General features: G+C 49.1%; 1 protein-coding gene across 1 annotated transcript in view; it reads left to right on the top strand.

Moving 5' to 3' along the window:
• Window positions 1-15,360: 15,360 nt before the first annotated feature.
• The window catches only part of PPP1CB (protein phosphatase 1 catalytic subunit beta), a 30,047-nt gene continuing 21,788 nt past the window's right edge, over window positions 15,361-23,619 (top strand). The window contains exon 1 of the mRNA XM_062637027.1: window positions 15,361-15,664. Coding sequence (XP_062493011.1) covers window positions 15,613-15,664 — 52 coding nt within the window. The 5' untranslated portion in view covers window positions 15,361-15,612. The remainder of the gene's footprint in view (window positions 15,665-23,619) is intronic.

Raw genomic sequence — 23,619 nt, 5'->3', positions numbered from 1 at the left:
TGCCCTGACTTTTCAGTATGCACAAAAAAAACAATGATGACATAAGTGCATTCACAGGAATTTAAGGTATCAATCTACAAAAAATCTTGTTCTTCAAAAAATATTACCAAAGCTTTGATGGTTATAGCAGATGTATTTGTGTATCAACCAAACATTCCATAATGTGTTTCAAATATTTCAGTTTTGTCTCTTCACATGTGTTATTACTCCCATTTTATACATGTGGGTATTAAAACCAAGAGCTCACCAAAGTTGCCCAGGCAATGATGAGCACATGTATGACAAGAATCTGGGGAGGCTGAATCTGACTTACCTATTAGCTCTTTGAAGTGGAAAGAGTAAGTGTAAAATGTATGCAGAATATTTACAGTGTGATACCTTAATAATATCCTGCCTCTGTGATCGGATCAATAATTAACTATTTCTACAAACTGTAGTAGCTACATTGAGAGAGATGGACCAGCTCTATTGCTGAATGATTGAGGCATTCAGTCAATACTGATCCAGACTCAAATGCCTGCCCCAGTGGATATTTAATTATCTATACAAAGTGTTGCAATTCCAAACAGTGGTACCAAGAGACCAGCCATGGATACAGCAGTTCAGGGAAGAGTTTTTCACATCCTAGGTACTCTCCTCCAAACCCAAACCACTGGCTAGTTTGGGACTCTTCTCCTCCTCCTCTAATTTCTTCAGGAAGTTGAGAAAGCTCAGTGTAGAAGAGTAATTACTTGTATTTATTTAAAACCCAAAACTTAAAGGGATATAACAAAATGTACTCTTTACCCAGCTTTAGTGCAAATACTGAGAAACAAAAAAGTATCATAAAATTCTATGGAATGGAATGTTTGGTTTTCTTCACCTGTCTCTGCATCTAAAATCTGGGGACAAAATAGTGATAATTTATCTGTAGTCTTTGTATACTTTGAGATTACCTCCATACAGGTAATTTAGCCATTTCTGACTACAGAAACTGTCCTAAGAAACAAACTATCCTACAAAAATATATTGCTAATTTGGATTACTAACTTCTGTTTCAAGTCAGAAACTGAAAAAAGGCTGCTGAGGAGGTTCAGTCAGAGCCGCCCAGGGAGAATATGCTCCTAATTACATGCTGGAAGACTAACCACATGTCTCCTCCCAACTTTCTCCTTCCATCCACATAACAGCTGCAGCCAGCCTTGAGTTACAGTTAGAAAGGGGATAGAGTACATTAGAAATGAGCTTCAGTAATGGCATAATACTGTAAAATACTGCCGTGTGCTGTCTAGCAGGTAACTGATGACAAACCTAGGATGGCAACATAGCTAGGGCCATGATTGTTGAAAATTACAATGACATATTAAATAAAAGTATGCAGTCCACTAACCTTAAAAGCACAGTGAGTAGCAGAAGTGCTGGCTGAACCAACATAAGGTTACTAGGGAAGAGTAGGTAACATCAGAGATGCTAAGAGCGTGTTCTGGAGCTGGGGAAGCAGCTGTCTCAAATTCGCAGCAGCAGGCTAAGTGCGAACTCACGTCTATGAGCCACAGTTTAGGGAACGGCATTAACATATAATTTTTTGCCACCTTCTTTGGAAATTTCTGTCCTTCAAATCTTACAAAGTCATTGGAAGGGCAGTGCAAATCAAAGGACACTGTGAAATAGCATGCAGATAAGGAGAGGAAAGTTCACACCCAGGGTATTTCATGTAAATGACACCAAGACCCAGTAGGGGAAATCAGAAGCAAAGCCGTATTAAGGGACATAAGAGGAAATTGCAAAATAACTGAAAGGAAGTTTAGAAAGGAGAACTTTATTAATGAGAATTTGCCACAAGCATCAGTGACATGCAGCTCATGCTGTGACTTGAATCACCAGTTAGGCATCTTTACTCTGTATTTGTATAATGGTATAATGCCAAAAATTACTGAACATCTCCCCTTGATCAAAGAAAATACATTCAGTCCACATTAACTATTTTTTTTCTGAGACACAGACGACAATGAGCCTCATCCTCTGATCTTTTAGTTCTATTTACTGTACTGGGATTATGCCAACGTAAACTGCGGGACTGAGGGAGAAACTCACGTACCCATTTCCCTGCTCAAGCTATGATGAAGGTGGGGACAGACACACACCACACACTTCATAGGTCACCTCATAGCACAGCGAGGTGACCATCCTACCATTTGACAACCCACGTCCAGCTGAGGCATGACTGTCACCCAGCTATGTTCCCACTACCAGGCCAATGGAAAAGGAGGGAATGCATGCTTTGGTGCGCAAGCTGAGATGCAGCTGTGACGGGAACCAGAGGTACCCCATGGGGTGTCATACTTCTAATGTTGAGGACAGCACCAAGGGCTTTTCTCATTGTGTGACCCCAGCGTGATGCTATCCTTCAGAAAACTGAGAGAACACAGTAGTGAAAAGGAGCAGAAAGCAAGCTTCATGTGCTCACCAGAGAGCCTCAATAATGCAGTGACACGAGTTATACAGGTCAATGTGGGTTCAGATGCGATGTGGTAATGTAAAATAAGGCACTGGTACAGAACCACCAAGGAAAGAAGTGAGATCTTTTTTGCAGCTTGCTCTGTTTCATAGCATCTCTGCTTATTAAATTGTTTTGTTGTTATGATACACTGCTGAATTGTTTCTGGAACATGCTGCCATGCCTAGTAAAAACAGTTGTTACTGAATTATATGTTTTGCTCAGTGTATCAGGAAGTTTACTGTCTCCTGGAGCTTTAGAAGACATATTAATTGTATCTTTATGCCACAGTGGAAGATAAGTTCATATCCCCATTTTGTAGTCAATGCAGAATGTTCTGTGATAAGAGTGTCATTATGTCTGAACCTGATGTTGCGATGGCTTTAAAATAACCTTCAGGGCAGGTCGTCTGCGTGAAATGAAACTGGGACAATTCCTAAAAGCTCAAGAGGGACCGCGGATTTATTAGTTTAGGCAGCAATGAAGTAGTTGGGATAAAGAAGATCCTTTTAAAAGCTGAATAATTATTTTTTCTAGTTTCCTAAAAAAAAAAAAAAAAGATTCATTTTACTTAGATCTTCACTACCAGCAAAATTTGAAAAATAAGAAAGGATAGCTGTATGCGCTTTCAGCAAGCGAGTTGCAGTTACATTTCCATGTAACTGCCTACAAATGGAGAAACAAAATCAATTTTCTGGTTTCTTCTTTCAGTGTATCAGGTAGAACTTTATTATCATTGTGCAGGTATTTCATAAGACAGTTCTTTACCTGACTGTCTGGGCACCTAGCATTATCTGATGCCTGATACTGCCCCACCTTGTTCCAATTCACAGACTCACAGAATGACAGAATCAGGCTGTAAAAGACCATTAAGGTCACAGAGCCCAACCATTACCCCAGGACTATCAATCCCACCACTAAACCACGTCACTAAGGGCAAACTGATCACCCTCATGGCTGCCTCTCATGATCTCCAGTCACAGCCACCCCTCATCTGCCCCCTCCTAGTGGCCCAAACTGCATAACTGCTGCCCCTACCCCTCAGGGCTGGCGCTTCTCTCCCCTCATGATTTTCACTCGAGATCACCCCTGCTCTCCTATCACGATCTTCCCTCACAGCTGCCCCTGCTCTTCCCTCATAATCTTCCCTCATGACTGCCCCCATTCTACCCTCACCCCTCATGGCTGCCTCTCCTGTCCCCTCACAATCATTCCTCAGCATCAGTTCTATCCTCTATCCTCAGCTATCCCTTCACGATCTTCCTTCGTGGCCGCCCCTGCTCTTCCCTTACAATAAACCCTCAGCCCTCATGGCTGCCTCTCTTGTCCCCTCACGATCCACCCTCATGGCTGCACCTCCTCTCCCCTCATGATTTTCACTCATGGCCGACCCTGCTTTCCTTTCATGATCCCCTTTCATGGCCGTCCCTGCTCTCCCCTCATGATCCCCCCTCACGGCTGCCCTTCCTCTCCCCCCACGATCCCACCTGATTGCCCCTACTCTCAATTCATTATTTTTCCTCATGGCCATCCCTTCTCTCCCATCCTGATGTTTACTCATGGTCCCCCCTGCTCTCCCCCCACAATCCCCCCTCATGGTTGCCCCTGCTCTCCCCTCACCGTTTTCACTCATGGTTGCCCCTCCTCACTTGCTGATGGCAGTGAAGGACTAGCCAAAGAAATTTCTTACCAGTGGAATTCTCCCCCCCTCTTAATTTGTTCCACCACCTGCTTTGTAACACTACCATTGTATTAAAATTTTTCTAGCTTTTGCCTTAGCATTTTCTAGCAGCTACTGCAAATTTCCATACTCTAACATGTTTTTTACAAGTGACAAATCTATACAATACAAGGTGCAGTTTCTTGTTAGCAACTAGCTAGTAAATACAGGTGGTTTTATACACAAAATCACAACCTCTAATAATAGCTACTTTACAAGCACACATATTCAGGATGTTACTTTTCAGTTGCCCCCAAGTGATGTTTTGCAGTCATTCGTTTTTCTCTTCCTCTATCTCATTCTGCTTGGGGTATTCACGGTCAACTCCTGTAGCTAGGGCATCAGGTTTTTCCATTCGTCTGTCCAGCTCATGGCAAGGCTTCACAACTGCAGGCAGTCGCCATGGACCTGTAGGCAGGAGGACACAAATATACCTCCTCCCCCAGGTTGTCAGTTCTTCAGTTCTTGAGAAGTAGACAGGTTAGACAGGTTAAGTGCAGCATCATTATTCTCGCTCCCCCCCTCTTTTTTTTGTGTGTTTTTTTTTTTCTTTTTTAGTCCCTGCAAAAGCCATCATTATTCCCACTACAGTCCCACATACAGAACGTGGCACAAGGACCCTGTGGAGGCTAACAGAAAAACGGCTCCGAGAAGCATCATTGCAGTGCGAGGTGGCAGGCTCAACCTTAGCGGGCGTCCCCGCAGAGGCTCTGCCTCCCTCACATCGTATGAGGCTTGGGCTTTTACACTGACCAAAATGCACACTCATTCCAACACAGGTGGCCAGCCTGTGCTGAAGAAGTGGCCAGCAGTATCTACAAAGGTCTCCAAGGGCTGATAGAAACCAGGACATACTTATATTTACCAACTTCTAGTACATGAGTATCACAGAGAAACTGTATGGGCTCCCCCTGTCAATTGCAAGAAAAAATCGTAACATATACAGCTTGAGTATAAGAGGATTTTAACGCATATGTGGTCACTGTCAGGCCTCCTTAACTATTTTGAGATCAAGAGCTTCCCACTCTTTAGCCCCCTGCTGTGTAGTAAACACACGACATGCAAAGATGCCCATTGCAGAAAATTCCCCATTAATGATCGCATCCTTGGTTACCCATTGTTACAACTGAGCGTCTCCAGGGCTAGTAAGTCTGAGCAGACCGACCCGGGAGACGAAGAGTCAGGGTCTGGAAGCAGAGGATATAAATCTGGATCGGATTCAGGGGATTTGGGGGCTGATCCTGTGCGGAACTCAGGGTCTCTGTTGCTCGCAGCTGTGTCTTTCTTATCAGATGTCTCTCGTTCGGTATGTGGCCATCTGCAGACCTGGCTCCTCCATAACTGAGTTAAAAATTTCCACTCTAGGGCATAGTGGGTTGGAGAGGCTCGCAGTTCCTTTAAATCTCCCGCTAGCACATGATCCCTATTTGCTACTGCGTGCTTCAAAATGGCGCCGCAATCGATCCAGCGCCGAGGCACCGCCCGCTTTCTTTCGGATTCCTCGACATTTATCATGCGTATACCTTCTAATATACTTTCTCTGTCCTTTTCACAGTCCCTACTTTTGGAACTGGGGTGGTGGGGGAGCAGGGGGTTACACCTCCTCCGCGGCACCTTCTGATGGAGGGGGAGAAAAGGAAGGGGGGGGGGGTGGGGTGGGGGGGGAAACCCTGCGCTCCCGCGAGTTGGGGGGGTGGGGAACGAGTTGTAATCTTCCCCCGGTTTCAACCAACCGGGGACGTCTGTTCCTAGTTTCTCCGTTGCTACCGCGGCAGTTTTCTTTTCTGCCTTGTATCTTTTTATACAGTTCATTACTTCTCTCCGTGGTTTACCGAGTTTCTGCCGTTTTATCATCATTAAGCATGGAGTCAAATAGTTCTTCACCAAACTTTCGCCACTCACTCTCCTCAAAAACTGTATTAGGATCTACAAAAAATCCCTTAGCCTTCCCTACAGCCACTAGACCTGCTAGCTGCTTTAGAGTCTCAGGCTCAATTCCCCGTTTTTATAAAAAGCACTGTAAAAGTTCAGGGCTCAGTTCCCCACTTTTATAAAAAGTACTGTAATAAGTTCAGGGCTACCTCTCAGTCCATTTTCATAGCCAGCCTTTTCCGGATTGTCTTCTTGTGGGTCGTCCTGTAACTTCGGTCTCCAGATCGGCCTTCTGACGCAGCAGTGTCTGGCTCGCCCCAGCGGCAGATTCCTTTCAGTTAGTCCAAGCACCCGGGTCCGTCACGCCACTGCAGCAGCATTGCCCGCACTCCCCGGCCGCTGCCGCCGGTGCCGCTCACTCGCCGTTCCGGGTCCCCGTTAACCGGGGCCCTGTATCCGGGTCCCCGTTAACTGGGGCCCTGCATTCGGGTCCCCGTTAACCGAGGCCCTGTATCCGGGTCCCTGTTAAACCGGGGCCCTGTATCCGGGTCCCCGTTGACCAGGGCCCTGTATCCGGGTCCCCGCTAGTCGGGGCCCTGTAATCCGGGTCCCCGCTAGTCGGGGCCCTGTAATCCGGGTCCCCAGTGACCGGGGCCCTGTATCTGGGTCCCCACTAACCGGGACCCTGTATCCGGGTCCCCGCTAGTCGGGGCCCTGTATTCCGGGTCCCCGTTAACCAGGGCCCTGTATCCGGGTCCCTGCTAGTCGAGGCCCCCTATCTGGGTCCCCGTTAACCGGGGCCCTGTATCAGTGTCCCCGCTAGTCGGGGCCCTGTAATCCGGGTCCCCAGTGACCGGGGCCCTGTATCCGGGTCCCCGCTAGTCGGGGCCCTGTATCCGGGTCCCCGTTAACCAGGGCCCTGTATCCGGGTCCCTGCTAGTCGGGGCCCCCTATCTGGGTCCCCGTTAACCGGGGCCCTGTATCAGTGTCCCCGCTAGTCGGGGCCCTGTAATCCGGGTCCCCAGTGACCGGGGCCCTGTATCCGGGTCCCCACTAGTCGGGGCCCTGTATTCCGGGTCCCCGCTAGTCGGGGCCCTGTATTCTGGGTCCCCACTAGTCGGGGCCCTGTATTCCGGGTTCCCGCTAGTCGGGGCCCTGTAATCCGGGTCCCCAGTGACCGGGGCCCTGTATCCGGGTCCCCACTAACCGGGGCCCTGTATCCGGGTCCCCGTTGACCAGGGCCCTGTATCCGGGTCCCCGCTAGTCGGGGCCCTGTAATCCGGGTCCCCGCTAGTCGGGGCCCTGTAATCCGGGTCCCCAGTGACCGGGGCCCTGTATCCGGGTCCCCACTAACCGGGACCCTGTATCCGGGTCCCCGCTAGTCGGGGCCCTGTATTCCGGGTCCCCGTTAACCAGGGCCCTGTATCCGGGTCCCTGCTAGTCGGGGCCCTGTATCAGTGTCCCCGCTAGTCGGGGTCCTGTAATCCGGGTCCCCAGTGACCGGGGCCCTGTATCCGGGTCCCCGCTAGTCAGGGCCCTGTATCCGGGTCCCCGCTAGTCAGGGCCCTGTATTCCGGGTCCCCGCTAGTCGGGGCCATGTATTCCGGGTTCCCGCTAGTCGGGGCCCTGTATCCGGGTCCCCGTTAACCAGGGCCCTGTATCCGGGTCCCCGTTAACCAGGGCCCTGTATCCGGGTCCCTGCTAGTCGGGGCCCCCTATCTGGGTCCCCGTTAACCGGGACCCTGTATCCGGGTCCCCGCTAGTCGGGGCCCTGTAATCCGGGTCCCCAGTGACCGGGGCCCTGTATCCGGGTCCCCACTAACTGGGGCCCTGTATCCGGGTCCCCGCTAGTCGGGGCCCTGTATTCCGGGTCTCCGCTAGTCGGGGCCCTGTATCCGGGTCCCCGCTACTGAGGGCCCTGTATCTGGGTCCCCGTTAACCGGGGCCCTGTATCTGGGTCCCCGTTAACCAGGGCCCTGTATCCGGGTCCCTGCTAGTCGGGGCCCCCTATCTGGGTTCCCGTTAACCGGGGCCCTGTATCCGGGTCCCCGCTAGTCGGGGCCCTGTAATCCAGGTCCCCAGTGACCGGGGCCCTGTATCCGGGTCCCCGCTAGTCGGGGCCCTGTAATCCGGGTCCCCTCTAGTTGGGGCCCTGTATCCTGGTCCCCGCTAACCGGGGCCCTGTATCCGGGTCCCCGCTAGTCAGGGCCCTGTATACGGGGCCCTGTATCCGGGTCCCACTAACCGGGGCCCTGTATCCGGGTCCCCACTAGTCGGGGCCCTGTATCCGGGTCCCCGTTAACCGGGGCCCTGTATCCGGGGCCCCGTTAACCAGGGCCCTGTATCCGGGTCCCTGCTAGTCGGGGCCCCCTATCTGGGTCCCCGTTAACCGGGGCCCTGTATCTGGGTCCCCGCTAGTCGGGGCCCTGTAATCCAAGTCCCCAGTGACCGGGGCCCTGTATCCGGGTCCCCGCTAGTCGGGGCCCTGTATTCCGGGTCCCCTCTAGTTGGGGCCCTGTATCCTGGTCCCCGCTAACCGGGGCCCTGTATCCGGGTCCCCGCTAGTCAGGGCCCTGTATCCGGGGCCCTGTATCCGGGTCCCACTAACCGGGGCCCTGTATCCGGGTCCCCATTAACCAGGGCCCTGTATCCGGGTCCCCGCTAGTCGGGGCCCTGTATTCCGGGTCCCCGCTAGTCGGGGCCCTGTATCCGGGTCCCCAGCTACCAGGGCCCTGTAGTCTGCGTCCCTGTTTGGGCGCCATTTGTAAGCAGCGAGGAGAAGCAGACAGGCCAACCCAATATGGGTGATAAGCAACTTCTACTTTATTTGTGACGCAGTTCACGTATATATAGGAGTGGTATTCAGCCACTCCTCCTTGGCACAACAGTATTGGTTAGCCCCACACAGCTTCCTCCACGTTCTCTTCCCATGTCTGGTCTCCGGTTACCTGTGGGGGCCACCCCCTGCCTTGCTCGCACAGTCCTCCAGGGCTCTATGGTCCTGCTCTTAGAGTCATTCTGCAACACTCATGACCATTCTTCATGGCTGCCCCTACTCCCCCCTCACGATCTGCCTTCATAGCCATCCCCCCTTCTCTCCCCTCACTATCCCCTCTCACGACTGCCCCCTCTCTCCCTTCATGATTCCCCCTCCCCCCCCCCCCATGGTTGACCCTGTTCTTCCCTCATGGCTGCTCCTGCTCCCCCCTCATGATCTTCCCTCATTGCCACCCCTGCTCTCCTCTCAGGATCCCCCCTCATGGCCGCCATTGCTCCCCCCTCATAATCTTCCCTCACAGCCGCCCTTTCTCTCCCCTCACAATCTTCCTTCATGGCCACCCCTGTTGGCTGCTCCTGCTCTCCCCTCACAATCCTCCTTCATGGCTGCCCCTGTTCTCCCCTGAGGATCCCTCCTCATTGAGGCTGTTCAGCTTGGAGAAGAGAAGGCTTCTTGGAGACCTCACAGCAGCCTTCCAATATCTGAAGGGGGCCTGTTAGATGCTGGACAGGAAATCTTCATTAGGGACTGTAGTGACAGGACGACAGTACAAGGGATAACGGGTTCAAACTTAAAACAGGGAAGTTTTGATTGGATATAAGAAAGAAGTTCTTTACTGTAAGAGTGGTGAGGCACTGGAATGGGTTATCCAGGAAAGTTGTGAATGCTCCATCCCTGGTGGTGTTCAAGGCCAAGCTGGAGAGAGCCTTGAATGACCTGTTTTTGTGTGAGGTGTCCCTGCTAATGGCAGGGGGGTTGGAACTGGATGATCTTAAGGTCCTTCCCAACCCTAACTATTCTGTGATTGCTCCTGCTCTCCCCTCATGATCTTCTTTCGTGAATGCCCCACATCTCTGCTCATGATCTTCCCTGATGGCCACCCCTGCTCTCCCTTCATGATTCCCCCTCATGGCTTCCCCTCGTCTCCCCCCACAATCGTGCCTCATGGCTGCCCCTCACGATTTTCAGTCATGGCCGACCCTGTTCTCCTGTCAGGATCCTCTTTCATGGCCGCCCCTGCTCTCCTCTCACAATCCCCCCTCATGACCGCACCTTGTCTACCCTCAGGATCCCCCCTCATTTTTGCCCCTCCTCTCCCCTCACAATTTTCTCTCATGGCCACCCCTGCTCTCCCCTCATGTTATGCCTGCATGGCTGCTTCTCCTCTCCCCTCATGATTTTCACTCATGGCTGACCTTGTTCTCCTATCATGATCCCTCTTTCATGGCCATCGCTGCTCTCCCCTCATGACCACCCCACATCTCTGCTCATGATGTCCCCTCATGGCCGACCCTGCTCTCCGTTCACAATCCCCTCTCATAGCTGCCCCTGCTCTCCCCTCATGATTTTCACTCACGGTCACCTTTCTCTCCCCTCAAGATCCCCCCTCATGGCTGACTCCCCTCAGGATCCCTCCCTCATGGCTGCCTCTCCTCTCCCCTCCGGATCCCCACCTCATGATCTTCCGTCATGGCCGCCCCCTCTCTCATGGTCTCTCCTCATGGCTGCCCCTTCTCTCCCCTCACAATCCCCCCTCATGGCTGTCCCTCCTCTCCCCTCAGATCTCTCCTCATGGCCACCTCTGGCCTCATGATTTTCACTCATGATCCCCCCCTCGTGGTTGCCCCTGCTCTCCCCTCATGTTGTGCCTGCATGGTTGCCTCTGCTCTCCTGCCACGATTTTCACACATGGCTGCACCTCCTTTGCCATCATGATTTTCAGTCATGGCCAACCCTGTTCTCCTATCAGGATCCTCTTTCATGGCCACCCCTGCTCTCCCCTTGTGATTTTCCCTCATGACCACCCCATGTCTCTGCTCATGATGTCCCCTCACGGCCACCCCTTCCCTCCCGATCCCCTCTCATGGCCACCACCCGCTGCTCTCCCCTCACAATCCCCCCTTGTGGCTGCCCCTTCTCTCCCCTCATGGTCCCCCTTAGTCTCTCCTCACAATTTTCTCTCATGGGCGCCCCGGATCTCCCCTCCTGTTCCTGCATATTTTCTTCCCCCCTCCCTTCATGATTTTCACTCATGGCCGCCCCTGTTCTCCCCTCACGATTTTCCATCATGGCCGACCCTCTTCTCCTACCATGATCTTCTTTCATGGCTACTCCTGCTCTTCCCTCATAATCTTCCATCACGGCCACCCTTCTCTCCCCTCAAGATCCCCCATCACAGCTGCCTCTCCTCTCCCCTCAGGATCCCCCCTCATAATCTTCTCTCATGGCCGCCCCTTCTCTCCCCTCATGGTCTCTCCTCACAACCACCACTGCTCTCCTACCATTATCTTCCCACATAGCTGCCCCTCCTCTCCCCTCACAATCCCCCCTCATGGCTGCCCCCCCCCCTCCCCTCATGATCTTTCCTCATGGCCAACCCCGCTCTCCCGTCATGATTTTCACTCACGGCCACCCCTGGTCTCCCCTCACAATCTTCCTTCATGGTCACTGCTCTCCCCTCACCGTCCCCTCTCATGGCTACCTCTCCTCTTCCCTCATGACCCAACCTCATGGCTGCCCCTCCTTTCCCTCCACGATCCCCCCTCATGGTTGCCCCTCCTCTCCCCTCACCATTTTCTGTCATGGCCATCCCTGCTCTCCCCTCATGTTGTTCCTTCATGGCTGCCCCTGCTTTCCCATGATCTTATTTCATGGCTGCCCCTCCTCTCCCCTGATGATTTTCAGTCATTGGCCACCCCTGCTCTTCGCCCATGTTGTTCCCTCACGGCCCCCCCTGCTCTCTCCAGATGATCCCCTCTCATGGCTACCCCTCCTTTCCCCTCAGGATCCCCCCTCATGGCTGCCCCTGTTCTCCTCTATTTTCAGTCATGGCCACCCCTGCTCACCCCTCATGATTTTATTTCATGAATGACCCTCCTGTCCCCTCACAATCCCCTCTCATGGCTGACCCAATTCTTCCCTCATGGCTGCTCCTGCTCCCCCCCCACGATCTTCCTTCATTGCCACCCCTGCTCTCCGCTCATGACCCCCCCCCCCCTTCACAGCTGCCTCTCTTTTCCTCTCAGGATCCCCCCTCATGGCCGCCATTGCTCTCCCCTCATAATCTTCCCTCACAGCCACCCCTTCTCTCCCCTCACGATCTTCCTTCATGGCCACCCGTTCTCCCCTCATGATCCCCCCTCATGGCTGCTCCTGCTCTCCCCTCACAATCCTCCTTCATGGCTGCCCCTGTTCTCCCCTGAGGATCCCTCCTCACTGGGCCTGTTCAGCCTGGAGAAGAGAAGGCTTCTTGGAGACCTCACAGCAGCCTTCCAATATCTGAAGGGGGTCTGTCAGGATGCTGGAGAAATTCTTCATTAAGGACTGTAGTGATAGGACAAGGGGTAACAGGTTCAAACTTAACAGGGAAAGTTTAGATTGGATATAAGGAGGAAATTCTTTCCTGTTAGGGTGGTGAGGCACTGGAATGGGTTGCCCAGGGAAGCTGTGAATGCTCCATCCCTGGTGGTGCTCAAGGCCAGGTTGGACAGAGCCTTGGGTGACACTGTTTAGTGTGAGGTGTCCCTGTGCACGGCAGGGGGGGTGGAACTGGATGATCTTAAGGTCCTTTCTAACCCTGTTCTATGATTACCCCTGCTCTCCCTTCATGATCTTCTTTCATGAATGCCCCACATCTCCGCTCATGATCTTCCCTCATGTTATAAAAACCTAGCCAATCTGTTTTAATTGATTATTATAGTTAATATCGAGAGACAATAAGCAAGCAGCGCTGGGTGCGTAGGGGAGTCTCTGCTCCGGGAACTTCTGGGGATAGTCTCTTTTTGGTTTCCCGGGCTTCTCGGGTTTCTGCCAATCCTGTTCTCTTCTTTTCCCGGGCTTCTTCAGCCAATCCTGTTGTCCTCTTTTCCCGGGCTTCTTCAGCCAATCCTGTTCTCTTCTTTTCCCGGGCTTCTCCACCTGTTGTTGGGGTCTTGTCTCCGGCTGAAGAAATATTATGTCTCTCACAAGTCTGACCGCCACCTCAGCCCCCGTAAGTTCCACTCCTTATGTGTTTATTTGTTCAGCGCACAGATTTCACAACGTTCTGTAACAGGACATATCTCTAAGCTACCTACCCCCCCTTTTCTAAGAACATTCATGCAATTTAAACAGTGAACAAAACATATATTTGCACAATATTGCGGTTGACCCAGGGGAATTATTCCCTTGTTTCTTCTTCCTCCTCACTGTGGTATTGACAGAGACACTTATCATACCCTTTGCACGTAGCACAATGATCACAAGGGATTCCATCTCCACACAAAGTGCAATGATCACTAGGACCCCTGAGTTTTGCTGACACGAATCACTCTGATGTAACTCACACTCATGGCCACCTCTGCTTCCCCCTCACGATCCCCCCTCATGGCTGCCCCTCGTCTCCCCCCACGATCCCCCCCTCATGGTTGGCCCTGCTCACGCTTTTCACTTATGGCTGCCCCTCCTCTCCCCTCAAGATCCCCTCTCATGGCTGCCCCTTCTCTCCCCTTATGATCTTTCCCATGGCCGCCCCTGCTCTCCCCCCACGATCTTCCCTCATGATGCCCCCTCACGGCCACCTCTGCTCTCCCCTCAAGATCCCTTCTCATGGCTGCCCCTCCTCACTCCCCACGGTCCCGCCTCATGGCTGCCCCTTCTCTCCCCTTATGATCTTTCCTCATGGCCGCCCCTGCTCTCCCCCCATGATGCCACCTCATGGCCACCTCTGCTCTCCCCTCAGGATCCCCCCTCATGATTGCCCGTTCTCCCCTCATAATCTTCCCTCATGGCCACCCGTTCTCTCCCCCCCTCATGATCTTTCCTCATGGCCGTCCCTCCTATCCCCTCATGGCTGCACCTCCTCTCCCCCCCCCCCATCCCGCCTCATGGCTGCCCCTTCTCCCCCCCCCCCCATGATATTCCCTCCTGGCCGCCCCTGCTCTCCCTTCAGGATCCCCCCTCATGGTTGCCCCTGCTCTCCCCTCATGATCTTCCCTCATGGCCACCCCTCCTATCCCCTCATGGCTGCACCTCCTCTCTCCCCCCCATCCCGCCTCATGGCTGCCCCTTCTTCCCCCCTCATGATATTCCCTCCTGGCCGCCCCTGCTCTCCCTTCAGGATCCCCCCTCCCCCTGCTCTCCCCTCATGATCTTCCCTCACGGCCACCCCCGTCTCCCCTCTTCTTTCACCCCTTGTATCAGCCCTTCTCCCCTCCCGCCAACCGACGTCCCTGATTTTTTTTTTTTTTGGTGGGTTTGGGTTTTTTTTTTTTTTTTGCTCATTTTCTGCTCCTCAAGTGGTTAAAATAAAAAAGAAGGGTTTGAAATTATTTAAGGTGATGGGATTTTGCTGGCTTGTACAGTGATGGAAAAACTCAAAAGTTCCAGCTCAGAAGCAAGTTTCTACATCGACATCTCTATTTAGGCATATAGATACGCTGCTGCCTTTGTTTTGGTCTTTCTAGAACGTCTGCACTTTGCTGTTTTGTCTACATGTGTTTGTCTGCTGTCCCAGTTCACAAGCAGTTCTCCGTCGTTCCGAGGCAAGCAGCCGCTGACGAAAGTATGCCAACTAACACATCTTTAGAGAGCTCATGTTAAAAGTTTCAGAAAACACCAAAAAAGTACTCTCAGCACGTCCAGCTGCATTGAAACATAAACCCCACGGGTTGGGAGCTTCTTCGGACAGCTGCGTTAGCCGGCTATGAAAAGCACACAACTTGTCATTCCAGTTCTGACACGTATCTTCAATAAACTGAGCTTTCACAGGCGGTTTCGGCAGCAGAAAGGGTGACACACAGGTGACACGCAGCCTAGTACGACCTTTCTCGGTGCCTTTTGTCCCTAACTGATAGCTGCCAAAGTAACTTCTTCTTAAGGTAATGCTGCCACTTTCCTTGCAGCAGCAGAACGTGGCGCACCACGAGAAACGCAGAGACTGCCCACAGACACGGTGAAGTCTTCGGAGCCGCTCTCCGAGCTACAGGACTGCCCGCAGCGGTACCCAGCCCGGGCGCTACAGCCGTCGTGACAGGAAAGGCTTCACGGCAGTGCGCTCCGCGGGAGCTGACCCTGACTCGTATTCATAGGAGGTACAGGGCAGGGCAGGTGAGGCTGTGGAGCTCGCTCCTGAACGTTCCCGCGCCGCAGAGCACCACCGAGCGCGCCTGAGAGCCGCGGGGCAGGAGCGCGGGAGGGAGAGTGACGCTCTACGCATGCGCCCCAGAGCCCGCCAGCACCTCCGACGCCTGCGCCGTGCTCAGCGCGCGGGGCGGTAGAGCGGCGGCCGGGGTGAGGGGGCGCATGCGCTGTGGCGGCCTCCGAGGCGGGGAGGAGGGGTGGGGAGGAGGGGTGGGCGCTTCCCCCCATTTGGCTGTAAGGGAGCGGGTGCGGCGCTTTGGGCTGCCAGCGCGGGAGAAGGCGGGCGGGCAGCTGCAGGGGACTGTCGGAGGAGGGTGGGGGGAGCCACTGCAGCTGCGGCCACCTCTCCCTGCTCCTCCTCCTCCTCCGTAAAGCGCCCTCCACCCCGCCCTCTCCCCGCCCGGGACCGAGTCTGGTGGCCACAAAATGGCGGATGGGGAGCTGAACGTGGACAGCCTCATCACCCGGCTGCTGGAAGGTGAGTGAGGCGCCGGCGGCCCCGTCTGTCTGCAGCCCCACGCCGCGCCGTGGAGAGTGAGAGCGCGCCGCTGCCTTCCCCCGGGCTCCCCGCGGGAGACGGGGCTGCCGGCGGGGTGGGAGGACGCGGGTGGGGCGGGCGCGACCCGCGCTGCGTCTGGGGGAGCAGCGGCACCGTGTCCTCCGCGCCGTCGAGTCCGGGGTGGCAGGCGGGAGGACGGGGGCGCGGCTCGGCGTTGCCCCGGCCTGGCCCTGCGGAGCCCCTCGGAGAGAGGAGGGGCGCATTCGAGCGTCCTGTCGGCGCTGGTGTGTGCGGGGGTCCCTCCTCCTCATCTAGATGTAGTGGTTGCCTTCCTGTTTTAACGATGAAGCGCCTGGGTTTCCTTCTTCCCTTTCCACCCTGCTGCAGCTGCCTGGCTGAGGGGCGAGCTGAAGAAACCTCGCTAGCTGAGCTATGGAAGGCATTATGCCTTCCTACGGTTGGGTTAGTCGCAGTCCTCCGTGTTTAAAATTGTTGTCTAGAGCTGCGTTATGTGTGGAGTTGTATGTACGTAAGCGTCAGTGGAAGCAGAGGGATTTAGTGCCCTGACATTCCTCTGTCTGCCTACGGGGCAGTCTCCAAAAGTGGCTTTAATGGATGGCAGATAAAAGCTATGAAGGATTTTGTGTGTATTAGTGAGCCTTTCCTTTAAGGAGAAAACTTACTCCTTGCTGTCACAGAAGCTGAGGAGCTACTGATAGCATTTTCTTTTTAAGCAGTGTCTTGAATGCATAGTCGTTTTAGGCCCCTTTTCCCATTAATCTTTAGTTCACGTTCAGCAAATACCTGGCATGTTGGAGATGAGAGTGCATGCGTGGGTATGCACTGTTCACTTACTCAGTTGCTGTACTCCTTGAATAGTTGGATCACTTTGCCAGAAGGCTTAGAGAAAGGAATTTATGGAATATGTACTGTTCTGGATGTGAAACAAGTTTTGTAAGTCTGAAAGTTTTGTTCAGCTGAGTTACAACAAAGCAGAGTTTTTAGGGCTTTGAGGATTTTTTCTTTTAGTAGTTGCTATCTGTTCTTCTTAGAAACTTCATTATGAACAATAAAGTCAATGTTTTAGAGCACATAAAAGCTCTGGGCATTTGTGCTCGTGTTTATGATTTAAGGTATGGAGTTTAGTATGGTATGAAGACACCGGCAGGTATCATCAGCTGTAGTTTATCTTTGATCACTAATACAGATAAACCTCCCCTTTTCTGGATGTTGAAACCCAGATTAGTAGGTAGGTTTTTAAGACCAACTAAATAATAACCTAGTAAACGTTGACTTCATAGTGCGGATTTTTTGAGGGATATCATGTATGTGTGTAGTGATGGGTTTTTGAGACACACTTTAAAAACCATTTGAGAGATGCTTTTTGCTCATTGGTGTAGTTACTTAAATATGTATTGCTTCAAGAAGAGTGGTTCTGCACTGTTTTGATATGCAACTTGTTGGATTGTTGTGCTACGTATTATCGTACATATTACTCTGCTTATTTTTTATTTTTTTTTTTTTAGCTAAGACTTTTAAAATGTGGTTCCATACCGTTTACATACCCCATAAACACTTGTGTTGCAACTTTCTAGCTTTGGGGGTTATGTTTGAGTGCCTTGTGTCTGAGCAATCTGATCTGTGCATTGAATTCCATAGTACTTTTAAGCTTTAGGGATATCTACATGCAACTTCTGAACCAAGCTTTGCTTATAATTTTTCATTTCTTGTTTCCAAGTCTGTTTCTTCCTCTGAGCAGAGGTTAGGAAGTTTCTTAAGGGAAATTGAGTATTTTTCTCTGCTTGTCAGCTACTAAAAGTAGGAGTGCGCAACATCTTGTATCTGAAAGGGAATAGATTCTTACAGGTTTTATTGGGGGGGGGGGGGGGACGACGACCACAAACCAACAAAAACCAACTATTAAAAGAATGCTTTGTGTGTGAATTATTTTTGCTTCCATTTAACATCTTTCATTTGTTCTGCTAGCTTACAGTATTTTAAGCTGTGGTTCAAATAACAGTGTTTCACAATGAAGGGTTTTTTTTTGTACAATAGGCAGCTCACATTCTGGAGCTCATGCTGTTGCTTAGCTGACCTGTTCTGGTAAAGTGAGTATAAATGCCTCCCCATGCTGCTTGCGCAGAAAAATTGCTGTTGACTTTCATCTCTGAAGCAGCTAGTGTAGAGCTTGTTTTTTGGGTCCTTTATCCAAACTTCAACTTTGACTTAAAGGATATGGGAACATGGCTTTTGAGCTGTGAAAATGCACATTGAAATAATAAAAAAGACACTTTTATGAAACGTTATGCAGTACATATTTAGGCCTTTTGGTTACTTTAAGTGAAATGGATGGCTTTAAGTTTGAATAGCAGTTTGCAGTTGTGTCTCAGCAGCTGCTGCACCTACATTTGAAAGGGTAGCAAATACGTATCAAAAGCCACAGCAGCAGGAAACTTCCCTGCTGTTGCTGGGCTGCTGGCTAGTGACACCTGTTTCTAGGCTGTGATATTAGCTGTCATGAGTTCTTGCTCATACTTAATTAGGTTACTCTAACTGTTTTTACCTTTGTTGCTTAAGACTACGTTTGGGGGGAGGGTGTGTTGGGTTATATGACACATTAACTCACCTTTTGATTGAAATTACCTCAGATCATCTTACCCTCCATATGTCATGGCTTTGTTTTTTGTTTGAGGTTTTTTCTTTTTTTCTTCTGCAATAGCATTATGAGGTGGCCCATATCCAGGCTGCTTAGGGGAATTCATTAGGAAGTTTTTCCCAGCCCTCAACACATGCACGTGTAGTCTTACCCTGAACTTATTTTAGTGATCTTCTGAGTGCTGGAAGCCAGTGATTAACTCTTGAGTTAAACTGGGAAGACTCAACTGAACTATAGCGTAATGCATGGGGATAGTCTTCCAGGACATTAACTTTTAATGTCCATGTTCTTTTGCGTATACCAATTTCTTATCCTCTTTATTCATTGGCTAGGTGGTGAATTTAGGAATGATAAGAGCAATGTTTTGAATTGATTTTGTCTTGTAATATAAATAGTGCTTGGTAACTAGCTAGTGATGCTTTGTAAGTTCTCTTTGGAGGGAAAGTAAAGCTAAAAGTGTATACTGTGTGTATAATATCTAAACTTAGCAATGCTTTCTTTTATTTCTTCTACGTCCAGACTTTCAGTTCTTTTTTCCTTACTAGAAGAGTGAGGGAGATGCTAGTGCTCTTAGATGTAGCCTGACTGATCTTGGAGATAATTTGAGCTTTATTCTAAGATTTCTGTAGATAAATCACTCCTAAGTGAATCTGCAGAGAATTGCAGGTCATGTAAACACAAAATTCCATAGCTTTGCTAAAACGTTTTGGACTGATATGTGACCATGACAGCGAACAAGCCAAATTAGTTGTCAGACTGTTTCCTTCTTGTACTGGCATGCAGAACTGGACTCCTTGGTCAGTTAGTTGTGCTATGTCACACAAATGATAGCCTCATTTTTCCTTCAGTGTGCAGACTTTTTTTTGTGTTTGTTTTTTTCTTGGGGGGGGGGGGGGGGGGAGGTTTGGGTTGTTGGTTTGTGGTGTTTTTTTTTGTTTCCTGCCTTCCCAGCTATGCCATCTGGTGGATAGATTTTTTTTTTTTTTTCCCCAGTCCATTCTAGCTGTGGACAGCATAGGAATATACACATACGTGAAACTCATGAGTGCAGCAGATATGACATATGGTCACCTATTCCAACCCCACCTCCCAGCAATGAGCAGGGACACCTTCAACTAGATCAGGTTGCTCAGAGACCCATCTAACCTGAGCTTGAATATTTGTAGGGATGGGGCATCCATCACCTCTCTGGGCAACCTGTTCCAGTGTTTCACCACCCTCATAGTGAAAAGTTTCTTCCTTACATCTAGTCTAAATCTCCCCTCTTCTAGGTTAATACCATTACCCCTTGTCCTAGTGCGTCAGGCCCTACAAAACAGTCTGTCCCAGTCTTTCTTATAAGCCCCCTTTAAGTATTTATAGGTCTCAGTAATGTCTCCTGGGAGCCTTCTCTTCAGGATGAGCAGAGAAGTTTTTCTTCTTTCAACACAGTTTTTAGTCTCTGCAGCTGAAATTGCTGCTTCTATTGTGTTGTGTTTTGCCCCATGTAGGTTCATCATGATCCCTCGGTGGGAAGTACCCTTAAATTTGCAGAAATGGTGAGCTAAATGGATGCATGAGTTTTACATTCAAGCCAGGCTCTAAGCCAATTTAAACTTTGGTGATGTGTGGAAAAGCTCCCTCTATATCAAAGCAAGGATGCTGGGATAGGTGTGACCTTAACTTGTAAAGAGTGCTGTGGATGATGCTAAGTAAGACTGCCATATTTTTGTCTGGGTGTTGGGCTTCGTGTTTCTGTCTCTTAAAATTTCTGGATGTAAGGCAGCTCAGCTGGACTAGATTTTCTGCACCTTCAAATATGTAGGTGTCTGTCTTGTTAAGCACTGAAGAGTTTACAATGTGAAAGAGAGGATGTTCTTGGAGAAACCCAGACATACAGCAGCCTTAAATACAAGCTGTATTTCTGTGAAGGGTATATAGCTGTACAAAAAAAACCCCTTACCTTGCTTAGGCAAGAAACCTTGCTTGCCTAAATCTAGCTAACATATTTAAAGTCAACTATTTAAATTCATATGATAGAACTTAATATGGATCTGCTCTAAAACAATATTTTTTTTGGTGATGCTGGGAGGTCTACCAGTTCTGACAGTACTGATCCACCAAGCAAGCTGTGAAATGCTTATCCAAGATGAGAGTTGTCAGACTTTCGGTAGACATGGAGAATAGTTGTTGCTTCAGTGTTCAGCTTGGTGTGATTTTTTTTTTTTTTTAATTGTTTTTAGAGCTGGTTGTGTGGTGTTCTTATGTCATTTGATGTCTTGTAAGAAAGCTGTGACCTTAACTTTCTTCTGATTTCAGAGGTCTTTCAGGTTGTGGTAAAGATAGAAATTTGAATATTATTCAATGTTTCAAATGGATTTTGGATTTTAAATGCTTATGAAACAGTTGAGGTTTTTCTCACTAATTTTAAATGCTGTAGAGCTACTGGCCTGATATATTATGGCCAATAATGGATTTCTTGTTTGGTTAGTATCTTAATTAAAATACCCAGCCAGCTTGTTGGTATGGTATGGTATGATATAGTAGTAGTGCTTGCAGTTCCACAGGCTTCATAACTGATACTGAAGAGAGGCAGTTGTAGAGAAGGAAAATAAACCTTAATGATCTGTTGCGAAACAGCATAAGGAAACCATGGAGGTGAACCCTGAATAAACAAGGGTTATTACCTGGTTTGGTGTGAAATCACTGTGTAATTTTCTATTAGATAAACAGGGAGAACTTATTTAGGAGTTTCTTGTAAATAATGTATTTCTGAAATAGTCCTTAGAGAAAGAAAATAGGCATTTTTCATCTGTTTCTAGGAGGGCAGGTATTGTATTAAACAGGGAGAAGGGGTAGAAGAATGACGTTTGTTTTGGGGCTTGTACAGCAGTGCAGATATCAGCCAGTTCATCTTTAGGTTTGTAAGTGCTTGATGAATAGTTGGCTTGAAAAATGGCTGTGAAGGCCAAGAGCTCAGTGTTGGGTGGTGTGTGCTGGTGTTTCTTTATTCTGTCTGACTTTAGACACTTGAAGACTACATGATTCAGTAACTGTTTCATTTAGGTATTACACATCACGGTTGTTGCTTGAGTCATTCAGTGTTTTGCTCAGGGTACAGCTAAATTGTAGAGTAAAGGGAGGAAAAAAACCCTGACCATTTTATTTAATGTAGAAAGGGTGATTTTTAATACTTGATAGTTGCAGTTAAATGTTCATTAGAGGCCACCAAATGTAAGTATGTCAGTTCTTGGAAAAGAAAGAAAAACCCCACCACCATGTATGGTTTAGAACTGCAAAGTCAAGCCTGCTATGTTTGGCTAGTACTGCTCAGTAAGGTCAGATGCTGTACCCGGTGAAGGAAGCAGGGCCTGGTGTGTAGCAGATCTACACTTAACTACAACCTGAGGTGCATCTAATGTGTCTGGTCATGCTTTAAACATGGAAAGGAGCACACTTACTGCCTTCTCTTACTGTTTTTTTGATTTGTCTTAGTACATCTTAGTTTCACAGCACCATCTTCTGTGGTTTGGTTTTGTGGTTGTTTTTTTTGTTTGTTTTAACACCAAGCTTGATAAAAAGCTTTTGTCTGTGTATCCTGAATAACCATATTGGTTAAATACCTGAGACATTAAAGAGGTGCAAAAGTCATGTTAAACACTAGGTTTTTTTTTATTACAACTGAAGTAACTTACTTCCTTGGCACTTCTCAGGAGTTGAGTAACTTTGTAATTTGCCTCTGTCTTCCTTGAATTTTAGGGATTTCATTAGCACTGCTTTAGAGGAAAAGGAAGTCAAACTTTGAGAAGTAAGCTGAACTTTTTTGTTCCATGAGACTTTTATGCTAGCTTAGCCTTCCAAGTGGACTAGAACAGGAATTGCTACTGCTTCATGTAATACTTCATAGTGAGAGGGTTCTACCTTATACATGGCTAATTGTGTGAGTTTTAGGCCCAAGTGTAATTAAACAAATAGCAAATGCAGACCAGTAAAAAGCATTAGGGTTATACCTTTTGCTTACAGAAAGGAGTAACTTATGTGATCTTGTCCTTCAGCCTTGAATTCAGCAATTCTTGGAACTGTGCATGATACAGAATGACTGAGACTCATCAGTTGGTTTAATGGAACACTGGTGTAAGGAAGCAGGTCCACAGAAAGCAAATACAGTGGGTGAAGGTGGTGTAGGGATATGCAGGTATTTTGATGGGCTTGTTTGGGTATCCCCCTGAAGCAACTTCACATATTAGTTTTTGGTGAGGCTCTGTCTCCATGAGTGTTAATTCTGCTGGATAGTATATATTTTAAGAATGTAGATTCAGGTTTGGGTAGAAGAGCATCATTTCATTGTTTGGTACTATTCTTGGTTAGAAATTAAAGGCTTGGGTGCTCTCTTACTCTGCAGTGAATTTGTGTTTATGTACTGCTGAAATGAATTCACAAGCAATTGCTGTGTTTTTCAGCAAAATACCTCATATCAAGGACATCCAGCGAAGGCAAGTTTATTAAGACTTTAATATTACTATGATACGTAAGCACAGTTCTTCAGCAAAAACCTCCCTAGAAGGCTGATTCTTCTATTTTTAGTTGAGATTTTGAGTAAAGTACCATAGGAAAGGTGCAGGGCTTTGCTGAATATGCAGCTCCTCTACATGGTGCGCACAGCAATAGGCTTTTGTGGAATTTAGCAAAGCTGTGGCAGGGCTTCATTTATATTATTGTAGTCTGCTAGAATAACACATGAATGAGAGTCATTTTAAGATCAGTTCTGTTACACCAATTCTGAAACTTCGCGTTGCTGGCTTAACTCAGTGTTTTGGTGCAAGATAGGGAGAGCTGCTTCTGGATGACAGCTGAACATTTTAAATTACAAAGTGTTTTGAGTATACAAAATACTTCTACTCAAAGTTCTGCTTTCCAAAATGAAAGGCGCTTTTAAAATCTGATGTAGGATTCCTGACCTAAAGCCATGAAAATATGTTACTTGGATTTTAAAAATGCTGAGAGCAGCTAGCTTCAGAATGCTGTTTCCAAAAACAGTGAATCATAGAATCATAGAATAGTTAGGGTTGGAAAGGACCTTAAGATCATCAAGTTCCAACCCCTCTGCCATGGGCAGGGGCACCTCCTGCTAAACCATATCACCCAAGGCCTCGTCCAGCCTGGTCTTGAACACTGCCAGGGATGGAGTATTCACAACCTCCTTGGGCAACCCATTCCAGTGCTTCACCACTCTAACAGGAAAGAATTTCCTCCTTATATCCAAGCTAAACTTCCCCTGTTTAAGTTTTAACCCGTTACC

This window comes from Pezoporus occidentalis, unplaced genomic scaffold, assembly GCF_034315485.1.
Source record: "Pezoporus occidentalis ecotype Australia unplaced genomic scaffold, CSIRO_AGI_Poc_V1 ctg50, whole genome shotgun sequence".
Lineage (NCBI taxonomy): Eukaryota > Metazoa > Chordata > Aves > Psittaciformes > Psittacidae > Pezoporus > Pezoporus occidentalis.
Note: the sequence above shows the minus strand (reverse complement) of the source record. Positions and strands in the feature narration are given on the sequence as shown.